A 22,720-nucleotide genomic window follows, 5' to 3' on the forward strand; every position below is an offset into this window, starting at 1 on the left:
TCTGAAGGTCGTGGGTTTGCGTCTCAGCCAAGACTGCTCCAGTCCACCCAGCTGAAAATGGGTACTGGCAACAGCTGGGGGTTAACCTCGTGATAGACTGGCGTCCTGTCTGGCGGGGGCGGTGGGGTGGGGAGTGTCATACTGTCAGTCGCAGCACCGGCCTGATGGACCACAAGGCTCAGGACAGACTTTAACTTATAAGTAACTGGGTGAGGCAATATAAAAATGTCAAGTGATGCAGTATCAGTTTATGGTGATTTATTTGGGAGCCTGGTTTTGTTCCTTACTGTAATTACATTGCTATGGATTGAGGATAGAGCTTCATATGTCTTAACATGTGTGCACAATTAAATTTCTCAACAGTGCTGCAGTGTAATTTTGAAAACACAATAGCTGATAAGATAAGAAGTTAAGTTAAAGCATGAAAGAGCCACATTTAATTTTTAATACCAAATCTTACTCAGCTTGTCAGGACTTTGAACTGTATGATTTTTTTTCTTTCCTCTGACGATTTCAGATCACTGATTGACAAAAACCAACCAGTCCTATAAGTAGTTGAGAAGAATTATTTTGGTTACTGAAGCATATCAATGACCTGGAGTAGCTGAAGTAGCAATAATCGAAGAGAAATTCTAATGCATGTATTGATAGATTGTTTTTTATGTTTCATGTGGTTGCAGAATAAGAGAGGTTAAGAGGGTTGTGGGCCAAACATGAGCAGATGGAAGTAACTCAGTGGGTATAAATGATTTGGGCCAAAAGGCCATGCTGTCTGACTCTTCTGACACAGTAGGCCCGAGGATCCAGTGAATAATTTCTGCACCACTCTGTGTGATTGTATTTATGTTTATCAATTAGGTTCACTCTGCTGCTGTTGCTACATGATCCTGTAAACACTTCCAAGTTATCATCAGAACTAAGCTGACAAAAATCTTATCAGATAAGCAAAACCATTATTTTTATAAGGCTGTCAATGTGAGGCAAAATTGTAGAATAGTTATTTCTCCACAGTATACCACTGCTGTTTCACTGAGCGGGACTGAGCTATCACCAGGCCGCAATTGTCAACACCAACTGCACTCTTGACACCTGCACTTGTTCTTCAATCACCCTTCATTTACTTGTGCACAAGGAGAACAGTCTGGGCCCTGTGATCAAACTGTTCTGAGGTGTGACCAAAGAAATCCTATTTTTATACAGAAATTAACTCAGTGGATAAAGACCAATTAAAAACTTTGTGCATGTTCAAATTCCTTATTTGTTTAATCAATTAGCAAACACACCACGATAATACAGGTGTTAATAACCATTAGAGACTACAAGCTAATGGCTAATAATACTTAGAGTTAGTAAAGTCTAACCCTAAGGTATTATTGTCCAATAGTTAGTGTGTGCTCTGCATCCTTATCTTGTCTTGGTATGCCAAATGGCCTTGTGCCCCATGCTGCGAAAAGGGGAACGTGCTCTCGAGGATCTTTATCTGACTGGTTGACTGCACACTGTCTGTAAACTATCCTTGCCTGCACATTATCTGAACACTTGACTTGCACAGCATTAACACAGTTTGAGGAAAGCTGCTGGCTAGTCCCTGGCCCAGACATCAGGCCTCTGACATCTGGACGGACACACTGACCCAGGGGGTTCAACCATCGGGCCTTGACTTCTGGACTCGCTGACTTCAATATTGACCCTAGGACTTGCCAAACGCAGGACTTTGCACTCCGGGCCTTGAAATCTTGGCTTGTACAGACTACCAATCATGGGACTTGTTGACCAGCAGGTTCTCGCTGACCTGAGGGTCCTTGTTCACCCAACACCTGTCCATGTTGGATCACTGGCCTTCCACCATGGAGAGCTCTGACCTGGACCCCAGCTCCTGCCCTGAACTTAACTGTCCTCATCCGTCTCCCTAAATCCTAACACGTCTCCAAAGCCCCATGCTGCCCCCCCAAAACTATCCCTACAAACTATCCTCATCTGAGCCACAGCTGCAACAACTCGCTCTATTTCTTAGTATCCCAGCATTCAAGGTCACTGAGACTCACAGCGCTAATAAGGGAGCAAAACTAGCGATCTTATTGGATTAAGCATGATCTGGTGTAAATTTTCACAACAATTTAGCAAAAGTGGCCATCAACAAATGATTATCAACTTAGTAGGCACAAGATTTTTCCCCGTGTTATAGAACTATATCTTCAAATGTTAAAAGAAGTTGCTTTGGATTTTTAATACTTTTCTCTGCTGTGTTAAAATGAATCTAAAGTTTTATGGACAGATAATCTCACTTCTGAAAGCTAGGTGTTGCAAACTATATTCACTTGACTAGAAGAAGAAGAAAGCCCTTGACTCCGAGTGGCCGACTGCGCTTTTTTAGCAGGCTGTCTTATTTTTATGAGGCCGTAAACACAAAATACTCCGCAGATGCTGGGGTCAAAACAACACTCACAACACGCTGGAGGAACTCAGCAGGTCGGGCAGCATCCGTGGAAAGGATCAGTCAACGTTTCGGGCCGGAACCCTTCGTCAGGACTGTAGAGGGAAGGGGCAGAGGCCCTATAAAGAAGGTGGGGGGAGGGTGGGAAGGAGAAGGCTGGTAGGTTCCAGGTGAAAAACCAGTCAGGGGAAAGATAAAGGGGTGGGGGAGTGGAAGCAGGGAGGTGATAGGCAGGAAAGGTGAAGAAGGAATAGGGGAAAACACAATGGGTAGTAGAATAAGGCAGAACCATGAGGGAGGTGATAGGCAGCTGGGGGAGGGGGCAGAGTGAAACTGGGATAGGGGAAGGGAGGGGGAGAGAATTACAGGAAGTTGGAGAATTCAATGTTCATACCAAGGGACTGGAGACTACCTAGAAGGTATATGAGGTCTTGCTCCTCCAACCTGAGTTTAGCCTCATCATAGCAGTAGAGGAGGCCATGTATGGACATATCCAAATGGGAATGGGTAGCAGAGTTGAAGTAGGTGGCAACCGGAAGATCCTGTCTGTTGTGGCAGATGGAGTGGAGGTGCTCGATGAAGCGGTCCCCCAAGGCTGAGTTGCTAGCTCGATGCTCAACCCAGCACGGATGGAAAGCATGCAAAGGAGCCGGCTGGATTCGAACTCAGGAGCCTTCGCTCCACCATGCCACCAGCCAGCACATATTCACTTGAATAATATTCCAAAAACAGTCTGCCTTATTTACGCATAATCAAAGTACAAGGCCACTCTATCTTGTGTTTATGTATTGTGGCTGCGGGAAGGGCTGAGGCAATGGCACTGGCGATATATGGTGACATTTTACAGGCAGCTCACAAAACTATTAGATATATACCTTCTGAACTGTTATCGCTGCAAACTGCAGCCTGTTATTTGTCCTGAAGGATTCGGCAAACTTGACTCTCAGGAAAGAGGTACGGCACCTTGAGGCGGCTGGAAGCAGTCCTCCATGGCCACCACAGTAAGTGCAGAAGATAGAATGCACTTCAAGAGAGGCTGGAATGACAGGGAGATTGACCACTGCTACCTAGCATATTACTGGCCAAGGTACAGTCACTGAAGAGTACAGAGACATAGGGTCAAGATCGCTGTATCAGAGCGAAATCCTTCTCTCTGTCTGCGTGAGATGTGGGACATTTGAGAGACTTTGAACTTTTACTGTGCTCGTGGACTTCTTCATCAAGTTATGGTATTGTTGCACTGTTGTAACTATATGTTATAATTATGTGGTTTTGTCAGTTTTTTCAGTCTTGGTCTGTCCCGTGTGTTGTGATATCACATCGGAGGAAACATTGTGTCATTTCTTAAGGCATGCATTACTAAATGACAATAAAAGAGGACTGCGTGTCTTCATAATCTAAATCAGGGATTGCTGTGTTCTCCGTTTCACAGAGACATAGCTCACCCTGAAACTGTGGACACAGTACTGCAGATTGAGGGTTTCTCAATCCACCAGCTGGACCAGATGGTGGCAACAGGGAAGGGTGGAGGCAATGGTGTCTGCTTCAGCATAAACTCATTGTGGTGCTCAGATGTGGCGGTTTTGTCAGACTCTTATTCTCCCGACCTGCAATATCTAATAATTAAGTGCCAACCATTCTACCTACCAAGAGAGTTCTCTGACATGATGCTGAATGCAGTTTACATACTGCCAAAGGCAGATATCAAACAAGCAACCATTGTATCATCTAGCCATGTACTGAAGACGTGCTAATCAACTGGCTGAAGTTTGACATCTTCAAGCTCTCGCTTTAGCTGTATGGAGTACCAACCTGCTTCAAGCAGGCTTCAATTCACTGGTGGCCAAGAAGAATGCGGAAACCTGCCTCAACGACTATCATCACTGTGAAGCATATCAATTCCTGTCTAAGGAGTGACTTGGATTCACTCCAATTTGCCTACCATCACAACAGGTCAACAGCAGGTACCATTTCATTGGCTCTTCATTCAGCTCTGGAACATCTAGACAATGAAGATGCTCTTCACTGACTACAGCTCCGCATTCAACACTATAACTTAGTCAAAACTAATCACTAAGCTCGTAGACCTAGGCTTTGATGCCTCCCTGTGCAACTGGATCCTCCACTTCTCAATTGCAGACTCAAGTCAGTACATCCATCTCCTCCACTATCACCATCTGCACATGGGGTTGTGTGCTTAGACCCCTGTTTGACTCGCTTTATACCTATGATTGTGTGGCTAAGTACAACTGCAATGCTACATTTAAGTTTGCTGATGACACTACTGCTGTTGGTCCAATCAAAGGTGGTGAGAAATTGGGATATAACTGAAAATTTGGTTGTATGGTGCCATATCAACAACCTCTCACTCAATGTCGGCAAAACCAAGAGACTACAGGGGCAAGAAGCTGGAGGTCCATGCGTCAGTCCTCATGAGGGTATTGGAGGTGGCGTGGGTCAGCAACTTTAAATTCCTTGGCAAATCAGAGGATCTATCTTGGCTTGGGGCATCACAAAGAAATTCAAAAAGTGAGAACTAAGGCTATAATGATGTAAGAAGCTGACTGGCCCTCACGAAACACAGAACATTTTCATGGCCGTTAGAAATATACGTACACGGCCCATATATATATCATTATCATTGCAATCACTTCCAGCACCGCGGCTGAAAAAGCGCTGTAAGGAAAGTTGGTTCGCATGCGCACTTCGGTGTTGTGGCGTTCGCGCATGTCCGCTTCATCACGCATGCGCGCTGAGCCGCCGCGAGGGAGGAAAGTTCGGCGAGATCGGCTTTTGTTATGGCGGCGCAGATTGATTGTGAATTCCTAGTGAAAAAAGCTCGGGATTTAGTGACGGATGATCCTTGGGCCGCCAAGGCCTGGTTAATTACTGCCAGGACCCTGTATCCTACTGACTTCGGGATTCAGGTCGGTGTGAGGCGAGAGGCCTCTCGCCGTGGAAGGGGATGGGGGAATGGGGGAATGGGGGAATGGGGGCCTGGCCAGGGGACTCATTGTCACCACTCAGCACCGACTCCCTTCACTGCCCGTTTGTTCCTGCTTTTTAAAGATAATAACCATCCTCTAATTTAGTTACACATCTCAGTACAGAACATTCTGCAGAGGTCCTTATGGCTCTCCACTGTGCATTTCTGCTTGTGATTCAGCTGTTAATTCATCTGTCGTGATAGACGTGCAGAAGTTCATAGCAGTTTCAGTCAGTGAAGTCACCCAGATAGTTGTGTAGAAGTGATACAACAGGAGTGGTAACATTGACGTGAAACTAATACATCGGTATTCTCCAAGGTTGATATAACAAAACCAGAAAATGCTTTAAATAAACACACACACCCACACTCAGCGCCCATGAAAATAAAAGTAACAGTAATATCTGGGACCCTTCATCACAATGATGGAACAACTTGTTCAAGCTACAATATGAAATAGTGGGATTATAGATTTAAAAGTTAAATTAGGGAAAGGTTTTTTAAACTGAAGTTTTCAAAGTAACTAATTTTTAATGATTTCCTTCCATTTCTAAATCTAGTCTTGTAAATTCACTATTTTTACTGGGGAATAGTGTCTGATCTATTTGGATTTTTTTTGTTTAATGGGATGCTGCCCTCTTGCCAATTAATTTGAATCTGGCTTTAAATAAAGAGAAGGAAGGTTCCTTGCATATTTTCCATGTGCCACTAGTTTGGGTAATTTCAATGAAAGTGTTTTATTCAAAATGTCACTTTTTAATTAAAATTAAAATCTTATTTAGGCCATAATGCTTCCTGTAGAAAATCAACTGGTGTAAAAAGAGGTTTATTTTAGAGATTTAATGGTCGGCCACATTTAAGGCAACAAAGCAGTTTAGTTTTGCATTTGTCTTATTCAAAAAAAGGTTAATTGAGTATATAACACAGAAACAGGCTCTTTGCTCACTTAATCCCACCAGCCATCAATCCCTTTCGCAGTAATAATGCAAAAATTCTATTTTAATTTTCTCATATTTCTGTCAGCTCTCCCCCCCCCCCCCCCCGTTTCTAACATGCACCTACACGTTTGGGTCAACTGTTAACTTACGGTGGCCTGCTAGCTTATCAGTTTGCAAATACTTGAGAAGTGGCAGGAATTTTATGTAATCATCAGGAGAATGTGCAAGCCCCACACAGTTAAATGTCACAAATACATAGTTGTTCTTCAAGACCATGCAAGTTGAACAGTATGCAAATTAAAGAGTCTATTCATCTGTCAAAAATAGTAATGTGTCTTACTATATTTCCCTAATGTATAACATTTGTTTAGTATTAGTCCCAGTGCCAGTTTGGGACTAATAGTTTTATATGAATAAGTTGTTGCTGATGTAAGTAAAGCAAACATCTCTTTTTACAATTGTTTTCATTGCAATATTAGTTTGGCATGGATGATTAGAAGTAAAAGGTATAATGAGGATGTAATTGCTCAGGTTGACGGTACAGTAGCATAGTGGTTAGCACAACACTTTACAATACAATCAACACAGGTTCAGTTCCCGCTGCTGCCTGTAAGGAGTTGTATTTTCTGTCCGTGACTGAGTGGGTTTCCTCTGGGTGCTCCGGTTTCCTCCCACAGTGCAAAGACATACTGATTTGTAGATTAACTGGTCATTGTAAATTGTCCCGTGATTAGGCTAGGATTAAGTCAGGGGATTGCTGGTCAGAATGGCTTGAAGGGTGTATTCTGTGCAGTATCTCAATCAAAAACTAAATAATATTTGAAGTCTAGGTTTTGCGTTTTTTCTTGATTAGCTTGTATTTGTATGGCTGGATTAGTGTACTGATGTAATTTTAACTTTTTTAATGATTTTTGATTTTAGTATGAAATGTATATGATCGAACGAAATGCTGAGAGAACTGCTTCAGCAGGAAGAATCCTTTATGACATGTACGTAATATAAGCAGCAACTTTCTATGCAAGGAAGAAACCAGTAAAGTTTTTGCAGCAGAGTCAACATTATTTGGAGAGGTGATAAGATGAAACTGCAAGTAACATAAATATGAATTGCACAGAATGCTCTCAAGCTATTGAACAAATAAAAAATTAGGATAACATGTTGAATTGAAAGAAATGTATAAGATTTGAATATAATTCAAGATTGTTTAATGTCATTTTCAGTACATAAGAGTAAAGGAGAATGAAATAATTGTTACTCTGGATCTGATGCAGCACTAAAAAATAATAAAGATGAAGAACACAGTAAATATAAATACATAACATTCATTGTATGTCCATAAAGTGATACTAGGCCCAGGGTATCTGAACGTAAGATGACTGACAGGAAATGATAAAGTAATGGTGGTGGGGAATGTGGAGGGGTGGGTTAGTGGTGGAAGTGTTGATCAGCCTTACTGCTTTAAAGTAACCTTATGGGTCTGGTGATCCTAGTGTGGATTTTATGTAGCTTCTCCCTAATGGGAGTGGGACAAACAGTCTTTGAACAGGGTAGGTGGGATCCTTACTGGCCCTTTTCTGGCACCTTTCTGTATATACAGCCTTGATGGTGACTAGACTGCTTTCTGTAAGTGATGCAACATGTTAGGATGCTCTCTACAGTGCATCTGTAGAAGGATGTGAATATAGATGTGCATAGTCCAGCTCTCTCAGTAGAATACCATTAATCCAGCTCGCTCAGGAACTCTGGTGCTGGACTAGTTAAGTTTCCACTCTGAAAATTATTGAACATTATTTTGTTAAAACTCCTATGCACTTTGAATTAATGTTTTAAAGAAGATGTTACGCAGTAGCATTTCATTGAATCTGGTGAATTTCAAAGGAGCATGTCCAACAGAAGCAACTGAGTTTAAAAGGGAGTGTGGGCAATGGTGCCCAGCCAGTGAAATTTGGGAAGTGGTGTCTGGTGATTGGACCGGGAATGAGTTAGCTTGGGACCCAGTACGTGGATGGAGAATATAGATGCCAGACCCCAGCGAATGCATGTAAATAGGTATCTTTTTATTTTGTAACAGGTTTGTAAATTTTCCTGATCAGCCAATGGTTTGGAGAGAAATAAGTGTTATTACAGCTGCACTGCGTAACGATGCTCAGGACAAACAGACACAGTTTTTGCGAGGTAAGTTTTTTTATTGCTATTATCATATGTTCATCAAATAGTACTTGCTGTACTACTGTGTGAGATAATGTGAAACTGAGTTTGTCAATATTTTTTAACATAATGCTGGAAATGGGACAAATGAGGCTAATGGGAGGAGAAGATGGCGGCACGACGCAGCTCGCAGCAGCCACTCTGGTGGTGATATCTGTTATCTGTCAAGTAGGGTGCCATGCACAATTCTGATTTGATGGAGACAGACGTGAGAGCACGTAGGAAGATCTGGTGAAACTTCTGAAATGCCTGCTTCGCTGCTGCTGCTACTGTGTGATCCAGAATCTCCGGAGGGGAAGGCCCCGAGTCCTCGGCTTTGCTTGTTGCTCGGCGGCCGGGGGTGGGGGGGGTTGGTGGTGGTGGTGGTGCTCAAAGCGCTTGGCAGAGGATGGTGCTCGGTGCTTGGTGTTGGAGGGCTGGTCGGAGGCTTGAAGTTTTCGGATGGACTCAGAGTCGGCTGCGGTCGGGTGCTTCCAATGCATCGGCAAGATTGCGACGCTTGGAGGTTCATGGCAGGGAGAGTTTCTCCCTTCTCCCGTCTGCGTGGGGTGATGGGGCTATCGGGACTTGAGACTTTTTTTTACCATGCCCGTGGTCTGCTCTTTATCAAATTATGATATTGCTTTGCACTGTTGTAACTATATGTTGTAATTATGTGGTTTTGTCAGTTTTAGTCTTGGTTTGTCCGGTGTTTCTGTGATGTCTTTCTGGAGGAACATTGTATCATTTTTTAATGCATGCATTTCTAAATGACAATAAACAAGGACTGAGTGTCCTCAAAATCTGAATGATAGGAGAATAGTTCCTAAAGCATAGAACACTACAGCACTATGCAGGCCCACATTGTTGTGCTGACCTCTTAACCTAACTCTAAAACCAATCTAACACATTTCTCCTGCATAGCCCTCCATTTTTATATCATCCATGTGCCTTTCTAAGAGTTTCTTAAATGCCCCTAATGTATTTGCTTCTACCGTCACCCCTTGGCAGGGCATTCTATGCACTCAACACTCTGTTAAAAAAAAAAAAAAAAAAAATTACCTCCTCCAAATTATACATTAATGCGAAGAGCCAGGAAGTAATTTTTCAGCTCTTTAAAATTCTGGTTAGACCCAGTTGGAATATTGCCTTCATTTCTAATTGCCTCATTATAAGAAGGATATAGAAGCTTTAGAGAGGATACAGTGATTTGCCAGGATTAGAGAGCATGTCTTATGATAGTCTGAACAAGCTACGGCTTTTCTCCTTGCAGTGAAGGAGGGTGAGAAGTCACTTGATCGAGGTTTAAAAGATGATAAGAGGCACAGCCAGAGACTTTTTCCCAGCGTGGAAATGGCTAATACCAGGGGGCATAATCTTAATTGTGATTGGAAGAAGGTATAGGAAGAATGTCAGAGGTAAGTTTTTTTACACAGAGAGCGACAAATCTGTGGATTGCCCTGCTTTGGGTGCTGGTGATGCAGATGCATTAGAGACATTTAAGAAACTCTTAGATAAGCACATCAATGATATTAAAATGAAGGAGGAATGGATTTGATTTGATCTTAGAGGACGTTAAATGGTCAGCACAGCGACATGGATCGAAAGTTGCACTGTGTTGTAGTGTTCTATGATGAAGATTGATTTTGGGGGAGGGGGGAGTTGAATTTGTGTAAAGCTTTTGATAAGGTTCCTCAGTATGCTGACCCAGAAAATTAAGATATATGGGACCAACGGAGATTTCTAGATTGGATTCAAAATTGGCTTGGCTATTCAAAGACAAGAAGTATTAGTGGAAGAATGTTATTCTGACTGGAGATCTGTGACCAGTGGTGTTCCACAAGGATCAGTGCTGTTATGCTTGTCAAAGGATTCTGTAGGGCAGTGGTTCCCAACCACCGGGCCGCGAGGAAACGATATGAGTCAGCTGCACCTTTCCTCATTCCCTGTCACGCCCACTGTTGAACTTGAACGCACGCGAGGTCATTAACCCACGCGTCATCCACGTCAGCGCAGGAAGAATATAAGCTCCTCGAGCTTGCAAATGACGGCAGGCTGAAAATTATGTTTGACATAACGTCTCTGCTGGCATTCTGGATCAAAGTCAAGGCTAAATATCCTGAGATAACCACGAAAGCACTGAAAACGTTGCTTCCATTTCCAACATATCTCTGCGAAGTGGGATTTTCTGCAACGAATGCAACGAAAACGAAATTGCGGAATAGACTGGACATAAAGAAGCCCCTTCGAGTATTGCTGTCTCCCATCACCCCTCGATGGGACCATCTTGTTGCAGGGAAACAAGCCCAGGGCTCCCACTGATTCAGCGATATTGGTGTGTTGCAATGATTTTATATGTTCATACGAGGAAAATATGTGCTGTGTGTTGAATATCCAAACGTTACTTAAAATGTTATGATGCTATTGACTTATAAGTGATTTATAATTGACTTATCACTATATTTATGCGAGGAAAATATGCACTGTGTGTTGAATATTAAATTTGTTAGATAAACCCTTTTCGAAACGAAATTGAGGGTATTAGCCACTTATGAGTGACTTATAGGTGACTTATCATCTATATTTCGGTCATGATTAACATGCCCCCCCACCAGGGTTGCCAACTGCCCTGTATTAGCTGGGACATCTCGTATATTGGGCTAAAAAAGACATGTACGTTCGTATGCTGTTCATGGACTTCAGTTCAGCATTCAACACAATCATTCCTGAGAAACTGATGGAAAGCTGAGCCTACTGGGCCTGAACACCTCCCTCTGCAACTGGATCCTAGAGTTCCTGACTGAGAGACCTCAGTCAGTCAGAATTGGAAGCAGCATCTCCAACACCATCACACTGAGCACGGGGGCCCCCCAGGGCTGTAACATACAGCTCGAACCACATCATGAAGTTTGCCAATGACACGACTGTGGTGGGTCTCATCAGCAAGAATGATGAGTCAGCATAGAGAAAGGAGGTGCAGCGGCCAACGGACTGGTGCAGAGCCAACAACCTGTCTCTGAATGTAAACAAAACAAAAGAGATGGTTGTTGACTTCAGGAGGACACGGAGTGACCACTCTCCGCTGAACATCAACGACTCCTCCGTAGAGATCGTTAAGAACACCAAATTTCTTGGTGTCCACCTGGCAGAGAATCTCACCTGGCCCCTCAACACCAGCTCCATAGCAAAGAAAGCCCAGCTGCGTCTCTACTTTCTGCGAAGGCTGAGAAAAGTCCATCTCCCACCCCCCATCCTCACCACATTCTATAGAGGTTGTATTGAGAGCATCCTGAGCAGCTGCATCACGGCCTGGTTCGGAAATTGCACCATCTTGGATCGCAAGACTCTGCAGCGGATAGTGAGGTCAGCTGAGAAGATCATCGGGGTCTTTCTTCCCGCCATCACAGACATTTACACCACACGCTGCATCCGCAAAGCAAACAGCATTATGAAGGACCCCATGTACCCCTCATATAAACTCTTCTCCCTCCTGCCATCTGGAAAAAAGGCACCGAAGCATTTGGGCTCTCACAACCAGACTATGTAACAGTTTCTTTCCCCAAGCCATCAGACTCCTCAGTACCCAGAGCCTGGACTGACTCCAACCTACTGTACCCTCTGTTGTGCCTACTGTCTTGTTTATTATTTATCATTATTTATTGTAGTGCCAGCACTGTTTTGTGCACTTTATGCAGTCCTGGATAGGTCTGTAGTCTAGTGTAGTTTTTGTGTTTTTTCTTACATAGTTCAGTGTAGTTTTTGTATTGTGTCATGTAGCACCATGGTCCTGGAAAATGTCTCATTTTTACTATGTTCTGTACCAGCAGTTATGGTTGAAATAACAATAAAAAGTGACTTGACTTGACTTGACTTAAATTGGTTTGTCCCATAGGGGACCGCCCTTGTCCTGTATTTCCCCTGCTAAGGCAGAGTGTTCCTATGAAACCTTTCGTGCAGAAATGGTGTGAAGCAAAGAAACAATTACCATTAATTTATATGGGAAAATTTTTTGAGCATTCCCAGACCATACCAAATAACACATAAAACCTAAAATAACACTAACATATAGTAAAAGCAGGAATGATATGATAATTACACAGCCTATATAAAGTAGAAATAATGTATGTACAGTGTAGTTTCACGGAACAGAATCGCCAAAAGCAATTTGTAGAAAAAAAAATCGGCATGTACACACATGCACATGTCATGCATGCACACGCAGGTACCCGCGCAAGGCTTCATGGTTATGGTAGTCTTTCTCGGGATAAGCACAAGTGTCCCATATTTGACTGCTACTCTTGTCCGTTGGCAACCCTATCCAGCACCCCCCTCCCCCCACCCTGGTTGGCCGGTCCGCAAGAATATTATCAATATTAAACCGGTCCGCAGTGCAGAAAAGGTTGGGGACCCCTGCTGTAGGGTATAGACCAGTTCAAAATGTGGGCAGCGAAGTGGCAGAAAGAATTTAATTCAAGCATGTGTGAGCTGTTGTAGTTTGGGAGGTCAAATGTAAGAGGAAATTATGCAGGAAATGATAAGACCTTAGGAGTATTGATGTGTAGAGGGATCTTAGGGTGCAAGTCCATAGCTTTCTGAAAGTGGAGGTAGGGTAGTAAAGAAGGTGTATAACAAGCTTGCCTTCATAGTTTGGGATGTTAAGATTAAAAGTTGGAAAGACAGTGCAATTGTCTAAAACATTGGTCAGGCTGCATTTGGAGTATTGTGTCACTGTATTACAAGAAAGAACGTGGAGCTTTGGGGAGGGTTCGGTAGAGATTCACCAGGACATTACCTGGATTAGAGAATACTAGCTGTAAGAAGAAGTAGGCAAATTGGATTACTTAGTGTCCAAGGCTGACAGGCCCTAGGTAAACTAGGTAAAAATTATGAGAGGCGTAGATAGGGCAGAGTCTTTATTTCCATGGTGGAGGATAGCTTTCAGGTGAGGGGGGGATGTTTTAAAAGAGATTTATGTGGCATGTTTATTTTAGTGTGGTAGAGCGTGGATCAGTGCTTGGAGATATGTGGTGGCCATTACAGGAATGGTTACTTAAAGTGCCGGGTTTTAGATGTTTCAGAAAGGACAGGGAGGGAGGCAAAAGAGGTGGGGGCATGGCACTGTTGATCAGAGATAGTGGCACTGCTGCAGAAAAGGTGGACGCTATGGAGGAATTGCCTATGGAGTCTCTGTGGGTGGAGGTTAGGAACAGGAAAGGGTTGATAACTTTACTGGGTGTTTTTTATAGGCCGCCAAATAGTAACAGGGATATTGAGGAGCAGATAGGGAAACAGATCCTGGAAAGGTGTAATAATAAGAGTTGTCATGATGGGAGATTTTAGTTTCCCAAATATTGGTTGGCATCTCCCTAGAGCAAGGGGTTTTGATGGGGTGGAGTTTGTTAGGTGTACTCAGGAAGGTTTCTTGACACAATATGTAGATAAGCCTACAAGAGGAGAGACTGTACTTGATTTGGTATTGGGAAATGAACCTGGTCAGGTGTCAGAACTCTCAGTGGGAGAGCATTTTGGAGATAGTAATCATAAATCTATCTCCTTTACAATAGCATTGGAGAGAGATAGGAACAGACAAGTTAGAAAAGAGTTTAATTGGAGTAAGGGGAATTATGAGGCTATCAGACAGGAACTTGGAAGCTTAAATTGGAAATAGATGTTCTCAGGGAAAAGTACGGAAGAAATGTGGCAAATGTTCAGAGGATATTTGTATGGAGTTCTGCATAGGTACATTCCAATGAGACAGGGAAGTTATGGTAGGGTACAGGAACCGTGGTGTACAAAGGCTGTAATAAATCTAGTCAAGAAGAAAAGAAAGGCTTACAAAAGGTTCAGAGAGCTAGGTAATGTTAGAGATCTAGAAGATTATAAGGCTAATAGAAAGGAGCTTAAGAAGGAAATTAGGAGACCAAGAAGGGGCCATGGGAAGGCCTTGGCGGGCAGGATTAAAGAAAACCCCGAGGCATTCTACAAGTATGTGAAGAGCAAGAGGATAAGACGTGAAAGAATAGGACCTATCAAGGGTGACAGTGGGAAAGTGTGTATGGAACCGGAGGAAATAGCAGAGGTACTTTATGAATACTTCAGTATTCACTGTGGAAAAGGATCTTGGTGATTGTAGTGATGACTTGCAGCAGACTGAAAAGCTTGAGCATGTAGATATTAAGAAAGAGGATGTGCTGGAGCTTTTGGAAGGCATCAAGTTGGATAAGTCGCCAGGACTAGATGAGATGTACCCCAGGCCACTGTGGGAGGCGAGGGAGGAGATTGCTGAGCCTCTGGCGATGATCTTTGTATCATCAACGGGGACAGGAGAGGTTCCGGAGGATTGGAGGGTTGCGAATGTTGTTCCTTTATTCAAGAAAGGGTCAAGAAAGGGAGTAGAGATAGCCCAGGACATTATAGACCATTGAATCTTACCTCAGTGGTTGGTAAGTTGATGGAGAAGATCCTGAGAGGCAGGATTTATGAACATTTGGAGAGGCATAATATGATTAGGATTAGTCAGCATGGCTTTGTCAAGGGCAGGTGGTGCCTTACAAGCCTGATTGAATTTTTTTGAGTATGTGACTAAACACATTGATGAAGGAAGAGCAGTAGATGTAGTGTATATGGATTTCAGCAAGGCATTTGATAAGGTACCCCATGCAAGGCTTTTGAGAAAGTAAGGAGGCATGGGATCCAAGGGGACATTGCTTTGTGGTTCCAGAACTGGCTTGCCCACAGAAGGCAAAGAGTGGTTGTAGACAGGTCATATTCTGCATGGAGGTAGGTCACCAGTGGAGTGTCTCAGGGATCTGTTCTGGGACCCTTACTCCTCGTGCTTTTTATAAATGACCTGGATGAGGAAGTGGAGGGATGGGTTAGTAAGTTTGCTGAAGACACAGAGGTTGGAGGTGTTGTGGATAGTGTGGAGGGCTGTCAGAGGTTACAGTGGGACATTGATAGGATGCAAAACTGGGCTGAGAAGTGGCAGATGGAGTTCAACCTAGATAAGTGTGAAGTGGTTCATTTTGGTAGGTCAAATATGATGGCAGAATATAGTATTAATGGTAAGACTCTTGGCAGTGTGGAGGATCAGAGGGATCTTGGGGTCCGAGTCCATAGGACATTCAAAGCAGCTGCGCAGGTTGACTCTGTGGTTGAGAAGGCGTATTGGCCTTCGTCAATCGTGGAATTGAATTTAGGAGCCGAGAGGTAATGTTGCAGCTATATAGCACCCTGGTCAGACCCCACTTGGAGTACTGTGCTCAGTTCTGATCACCTCACTGCAGGAAGGATGTGGAAGCCATGGAAAGGGTGCAGAGGAGATTTACAAGGATGTCGCCTGGATTGGGGAGCATGCCTTATGAGAATAGGTTGAGTGAACTCGGCCTTTTCTCCTTGGAGCGACGGAGGATAAGAGGTGACCTGATAGAGGTGTATAAGATGATGGCATTGATCGTGTGGATAGTCAAAGACTTTTTTCCTGGGCTAAAGTGGTTGCCACAAGAGGACACAGGTTTAAGGTGCTGGGGAGAAGGTACTTCTTCCCAGCACCTCCGCTCCGTTCGCCAAAACAGACAGGATCTCCCAGTAGCCACCCACTTCAACTCTGCTATCCATTCCCATTTGGATTGTCCATACATGGCCTCCTCTACTGCCATGATGAGGCTAAACTCAGGTTGGAGGAGCAACACCTCATATACCGTCTAAGTAGTCTCCAGCCCCTTGGTATGAACATAGAATTCTCCAACTTCCGTTAATTCTCTCCCCCTCCCTTCCCCTATCCCTATTTCACTCTGCCCCCTTCCCCAGCTGCCTATCACCTCCCTCATGGTTCCGCCTCCTTCTACTACCCATTGTGTTTTCCCCTATTCCTTCTTCACCTTTCCTGCCTATCACCTCCCTGCCTCCCCTCCCCCACCCCTTTATCTTGCCCCTTACTGGTTTTTCACCTGGCACCTACCAGCCTTCTCTTTCCCACCCACCCCCCACCTTTATAGGGCCTCTGCCCCTTCCCTCTACAGTCCTGATAAAGGGTTCTGGCCCGAAACGTCGACTGATCTTTTCCTCGGATGCTGCCCAACCTGCTGAGTTCCTCCAGTGTGTTGTGAGTGTTGCTTTGACCCCAGCATCTGCAAATTATTTTGTGTTTAAGGTACTGTGGAGATGTCAGAGTGGTGAGTGCGTGGAATGGGCTGCCAGCAGCGGTGGTGGAGGTGGATATGATAGGGTCTTTTAAGAGACTTTTGGGTAGGTACATGGATCTTAGAAAAATAGACAGCTATAGGTAAGCCTAGTGATTTCTAAAGTAGGGACATGTTGGGCACAACTTTGTGGGCCGAAGGGCCTGTATTGTGCTGTAGATTTTCTATGTTTCTATGTTTTCTATGTTTCTGTGATTCCTGGAATGTACTGCCAGGGGAAGTGATGGAAGCAGATACATTAGCAATGATTAAGAGGCATTTAGACAGACAGAGATTAGTGATGAGTGTGTGCAGGCAGATGTGCAGTTTAAGTTAGAATAGGTTTGTCAGCTGAACAGGGTGGCTCTTTGCTGATGGCTGTCTGTTCTATATTTGCTTCTATTCTAGATGCCCTGTAGAACAGTGGTCCCTAACCACCGGGCCGCAAAGATGTGCTACCAGGCTGCGAGGAAACGATATGATTTGGCAATATGAAATGATATGAGTCAGCTGCACCTTTCCTCATTCCCTGTCACGCACTGTTGAACTTGAACACCCCCTCCCCCCATACTTCAGTGCTGTGTCACAAAATAGTGGTGACATTTGTTGGTTGAGCAATGAGAACGATAATACCATTCATTACTGTGAATTATTGTTGATGCACAAATAACTAAAAAGAGAAAATGCTGGCATTGGTTTTGTGGAAGGGTCCTTAACACAAAACATTGATGCTTTTTCTTTCCCTAATGATGCTACTGAACCAGCTGAATTTTTTCCAGTATTTTTTATTTTTATTTAGGATTTTCAGAGTCTGCAGTTTTTCTTTTACTCCTTGTGTAACGTACAAATAAAGTATAGAAATGACATATACCCTATCTGAAATGACTGTTGCACCCAGACTTGAATGCTCTGTAACATATTGAAGTAAAAATAATATACAGGACATTTTAGAAATCGCTTAACACAAATCGCAAATTTAGTATCTGTGTTTAATTACTTTGCAGGATTGTTCGAGACCCTTCCAGGTCGAGTACAATGTGAAATGCTTCTTAAAGCAACAGAACAGTGCTTCAACACATTGGAGAGAGCAGAGATGTTGCTGCTTCTCTTGAGAAGGTTCCCAGAGTCTGTGGTACAGCATGGAGTATGTATATTCAAATGAGAACTATTTAATCATACTGTTTTAAATGTACTGTTGGATTAGTTATGTATTGAAATAAGATTAAAATGTACAGTGCTTTTTTCTTGCTCTCTTACTAAAATTCTTTTCTGAACCAAAGTTACTGTTAATAAGCCTCTTGATTTGAATTGCTATTCTATATTATATTTAAAATTACTCTTTGATGTGGGTGACTGGCTTTGGAGCTTCTTGTGGATAAGTATATATTTAGTTGACCGCATCTGCTTGAGCTTCATTGGTGGAAAAGGGGTAAAAATTCTTTATGTGACTGAAAGGAGTTTTACCTCATTATCAAGGAGAAGGTTTTAAGATTTGCATGTGGATGAACCAGACAAAATTGGTGTTAACTGACAACTATGACTCTAAAGTAAATGCCATTCTAATCAAAATAAAGGATGATAATGGCTCCAATACAATTCCCTTGGATTTTGATTTTCTTTGGAATCATATTAGAATTCTCTACTTCCTTGTTAACAGTGAGTCTGTTTTATCTTCAGTTTGTTTCACTTATCCTTTGCATTTTTTTTGCATTATTCTTGACAATGTGCATTTACTTTGGTAATTTTCATTTGTGTTTGAAATTGATGGTCAGCTTAGTTTGTAAAATTTTAAAGATGTGATTATTCCTCAGTCCTCTCCTGCCAATCCTAAATAATAAAAATGTGAGGTCCAACAGATACTGTAATTCGTTAAGTCCCTTTTCCAAGATCCTTTACTTTTGGTGACTTGGTCTTCTCCTCATTGTCTCAGTATTGAGAAGCCAAAAATTTATTTTATATATATATATGGTTGCATAAATGAAAAGAAGATTTTTTTTTCTTTTGTACTGGTATAAATGACCTGTGAATGAATTATTGACCTCATTGAAGGTGTAGAAGAAGCTTCTTAGGTGATTGATAAGGAGATATGTGTGTTGGGTGGAAATGAGTTGACGATGTTGGTGCTACAAGCAGAGTGACATAAAGTGAGCAAAATTGGGCATGTGGCCTTTATTTGTACTGGTCTTGTGTAGCTTTCTATGGAAGCTGTGTGACTTAACTCCTGGCATTAGCTACTAGACTGTTAGTTGCAAAGAATTTTCTAAGTATTCAACTAGATGAAATGTTAAATATTTTGTGTCTGTCTCTTTTGTTTCATGTGTTAGGTCAGTCTTGGTGAAACTTTATTGGAAGCTGAAAATATGGATGATCAAGAATCACCCGTCAACTGTTTTAGAAAGTTATTTGGTAAGAACCATTGATATGACAGTCTGAAAAAGGTTAGAAAAACAATGGGGACACGAGAAGGCAGATGCTGGAATCTGGAACAACAAATAATCTGCTGAAAACTCAGTGGGTCAAGCAGCATCCAAGGGACGAGAGGAATTGGTGTCAGTTTGGGTTGAAACCCTGTAGCATATCGTTTGTTGCTTAGAATATTATCACTTAGATTGCTTTGGTTTGGAACTTCCCGGTCATTCGTTCAGTAAATGCACTATATGGTGTGGTTCTGAGTCATATTTAAGCAAAATCTGTGCTTCTCGATTAGGTATGAGAAAGAAGAAATCACTCCTATTTCTCTGTTGCAATTTACATGCCTTATATGTGGAAATGGCAAGCAAATACTACAGCAAACAAAGCATCACTCCCACTGTTCTAGCCTCTGGAGGCGCTGTTCATTTTGTATGAAAATCACTTTGTGTACGTAAACAGCTTTTTACATAATTTCCTGCGCTGGTTAATTTAGATTTTGACTTGAAGTACACATGGTAGAAAGACATCCATCTCCGTCCACTCTTTATTTTCCCTTGAAACAATAAATCTTGAGTGATTTTTAACCTTTCTTAATATTGGTAAACATTTAGTAGATGTACTTTGAAGGAAGTATTATGTTTATTGTTTATCGCTATTAAGCTAGCTATTGTGCTGTGAGTTCACTTTGGTGTATATACAGGCAGTCCCTGGGTTACGAATGCGTTCAGTTCCTGAGTCCGTCTTTAAGTCGGGTTTGTACGTAAGTGGGAACAGGTACATCCGGTATTATTTAGTGTCAGTTAGTCAAATGTTTGTCTTAGTATATAGTATATATTTTACCTTTCTATGCACATAAAACATTTAAGAAACGTATGTATTTCAATAATTAAACCACTGTGTTGCTTAGTAATAATTGTAGCTTTCATCGGGGCAGGGCCTTTCCATTATTCTCACTTTATCCTTTATCCTTTAAAAATGTTCCGATCATTGACCGACTGTAGCCTAACGCTTTTCCAATGACCGATGGCGTTTCACCTCTTTCCGATTGCTTTATTATTTCCACTTTATTTTCAATCGTGATTGTTTTCCGTCAATGGAACAGAAACATTGCGGATTCAGCGCAGCCATGGGTGGCGGTTCCTGAGCTCCCCCGGGTCCTAAAGTCCACCCGCACTGAGACAGGTTAAATGAGACAAGTGGGGGCAGTGCTGAGGGAAAAAGGGGGGTCAGGGTGAATCTTGCTAAGAAAAAATTTTTCCGATCGTTGACCACTGTAACCCCACGGTTTTCCAATGACTGATGGCGTTTCACCTCTTTCCGATCATTTTATTATTTCCACTTCATTTTCAATTGTGATCGTTTTCCATCAACGGATCAGAAACACTGCGGATTCAGCACAGCCGTGGACGGCGGGTCCTGAGCTCCCCTGTGTCCTGAAGTCCACCTGCACTGAGACAGGTTAAATGGGTCAAGTGGGGGCGGTGCTGACTGAAAAAGGGGGGTCAGGATGAATTTTGCTAAGAAAAATTTAAGCCAAATACAAAGTTACATACTCAGCACAGTGTTAACAGTAACGTGATCCGACTTAAAATGGCGGACACCAACAAATTTTTAATATTACACATAAAAGTTGCTGGTGAACGCAGCAGGCCAGGCAGCATCTCTAGGAAGAGGTGCAGTCGACGTTTCAGGCTGAGACCCTTCGTCAGGACTAACTGAAGGAAGAGTGAGTAAGGGATTTGAAATCCTGATGAAGGGTCTCGGCCTGAAACGTCGACTGCACCTCTTCCTAGAGATGCTGCCTGGCCTGCTGCGTTCACCAGCAACTTTTATGTGTGTTGCTTGAATTTCCAGCATCGGCGGACTTCCTGTTGTTTGAATTTTTAGTATTATTGGGTTCATGGCAGGCCGTTTGTAAGTACGAGTTGTTCGTAAGTCGGACGTTCGTAACTCGGGGACTGTGTAGTTATAAAATGTTGCATGTGTGTATAACCTTGTTTAACACTGATTGTGAGAATAATCAATAGTATTGGTATATTCAGGCACACAACAATTCTGTGTTGAATCTTAGTGCGTATTTTACTTAACTTTCTGCAGTTTCACTAGTTTTCTCATTAAAAACCTTGAAGAAAGCTTCTGGCTCAGTTAATTTTTAGTTGTTTAGCTCACTGCCTAGCTTTGTACACACGCTGCAAGAGCAGTAGACCCACACTTCCTTGGTGCATGCCTTGTTTGCTGTAGCTGTAAAGTCTTTGTCCACTTTGATCAAACCTCATTAGCAGTTGTTGGCTTCAGAGGAGATAAAATAATAAAATATGCTGTCAAAGGGTCTAATGCATTTTTATTGATCCTTTTATTTTTTCCTCTTTTCTACTTGTGCTTCTTGGGGTATAGGGATATTGCATCATTATCAAAGATTCAGTGTCCATCATTATTTTCCCATGATTTCTAGTTTATAAAAAAAGTCCATAGGGTATTTTCTGCCCCACAGGCTGCACGTTTGTTTGAAGATGAAATAGTCATCGTTTAGCTCTTTTTACATAATCATTTCTGAAAGCTTTATCGCTCACTATGTTTCTGTAACCCATTGTACTTTCTTTGTCTACAGTATGTGATGTTCTACCTCTAATTATTAATAATCCTGAAGTGAGATTACCTTCTAACCTGTTGTATCAGTATCTTCATAAGGCAGCAGAGTTCTATATTGGTTACGTTACTAGATCACCTTCATTGGAAAGCCAGCATCAAGGTAAGTCAATGCACATCTGCAGTCCACGATAGTGTATTTTGTATTTGTTTATGAGAAAGTTGCCGATGAGTTTCTTTATCTAAATGAGTATTTTATTAATCACCTGTGTAAGCTGTTTAAAACAGATTTTTTATAGTAGTTCTAGCACTTAGTCTTAGTCTTTTACTTTGCTTCTCTTCTACATTTCCTTGTTCAAGTTATCCTCCATTTAAAAGGAAGATTGAGCATTTTCCCCAGGTTTTTACTTAGATCTTCTGTATAAGATAACTAGGAAATGTAACTGGAGTAACCACTGATATGGTTTTCTAACCTACAGTTACAGCATCATGAGAAGATTGGAAAAGACTTTGCTCCATCTCATCATGGTCCTGTTGACACTTCCATGATCAGTTTTGTGAATTTTTGGTGGAATGCTAGGTAGATCTCTATCAGATTAAAGAGATTGGCAACCATGTTAGTACTATAGTTCAGAAAACTGTCAATGTCTATCTAATCCAATGTCTTCAATGGTGTGTCTCTCTACCAAACTGTTGATAGTGCCTTTATAAGGTTAGTAATAAATTCTCCTGATCCTGGAATGACCCGAGTCTTGTTATGTACATTCTTTTCAATCTGTAATCTGTTAACAAGGAAGATGTAACAGAAGATTATTGTCATTAACTCCTTACAGAAATATTCCTCCCCCATTAGGTTAGTATCAGAGTTTGTTTTGGGAGATTGGGATAAGATCAAGCAGCTTATCTCTGTATAGCTTCATAGTCTCTTGAGAAACTGGGCATAGTTTGGCAGAACATTTCAGTTGATGTTCTCACTGATACTTTGGGGAAACACCTG

The 22,720-nt window shown here is 42.3% G+C and overlaps 1 protein-coding gene across 4 annotated transcripts in view; it reads left to right on the forward strand.

The window, feature by feature from the left end:
• The first annotated feature begins 5,172 nt into the window (after window positions 1–5,172).
• The window catches only part of ints10 (integrator complex subunit 10), a 58,329-nt gene continuing 40,781 nt past the window's right edge, over window positions 5,173–22,720 (forward strand). For 2 of the 4 annotated variants that reach the window (XM_063046590.1, XM_063046592.1), the window contains exons 1-6: window positions 5,173–5,361; window positions 7,280–7,347; window positions 8,430–8,533; window positions 17,730–17,869; window positions 19,050–19,131; window positions 21,746–21,886. In XM_063046590.1, the coding sequence (XP_062902660.1) occupies window positions 5,233–5,361; window positions 7,280–7,347; window positions 8,430–8,533; window positions 17,730–17,869; window positions 19,050–19,131; window positions 21,746–21,886 (664 nt within the window). In that variant the 5' untranslated portion in view covers window positions 5,173–5,232. Of the gene's footprint in view, window positions 5,362–7,279; window positions 7,429–8,429; window positions 8,534–17,729; window positions 17,870–19,049; window positions 19,132–21,745; window positions 21,887–22,720 lie in introns of those variants that run through there. The other 2 variants (XM_063046594.1, XM_063046593.1) reach the window with 2 other exon arrangements.

Source organism: Mobula hypostoma, chromosome 4 (genome assembly GCF_963921235.1).
Source record: "Mobula hypostoma chromosome 4, sMobHyp1.1, whole genome shotgun sequence".
NCBI lineage: Eukaryota > Metazoa > Chordata > Chondrichthyes > Myliobatiformes > Myliobatidae > Mobula > Mobula hypostoma.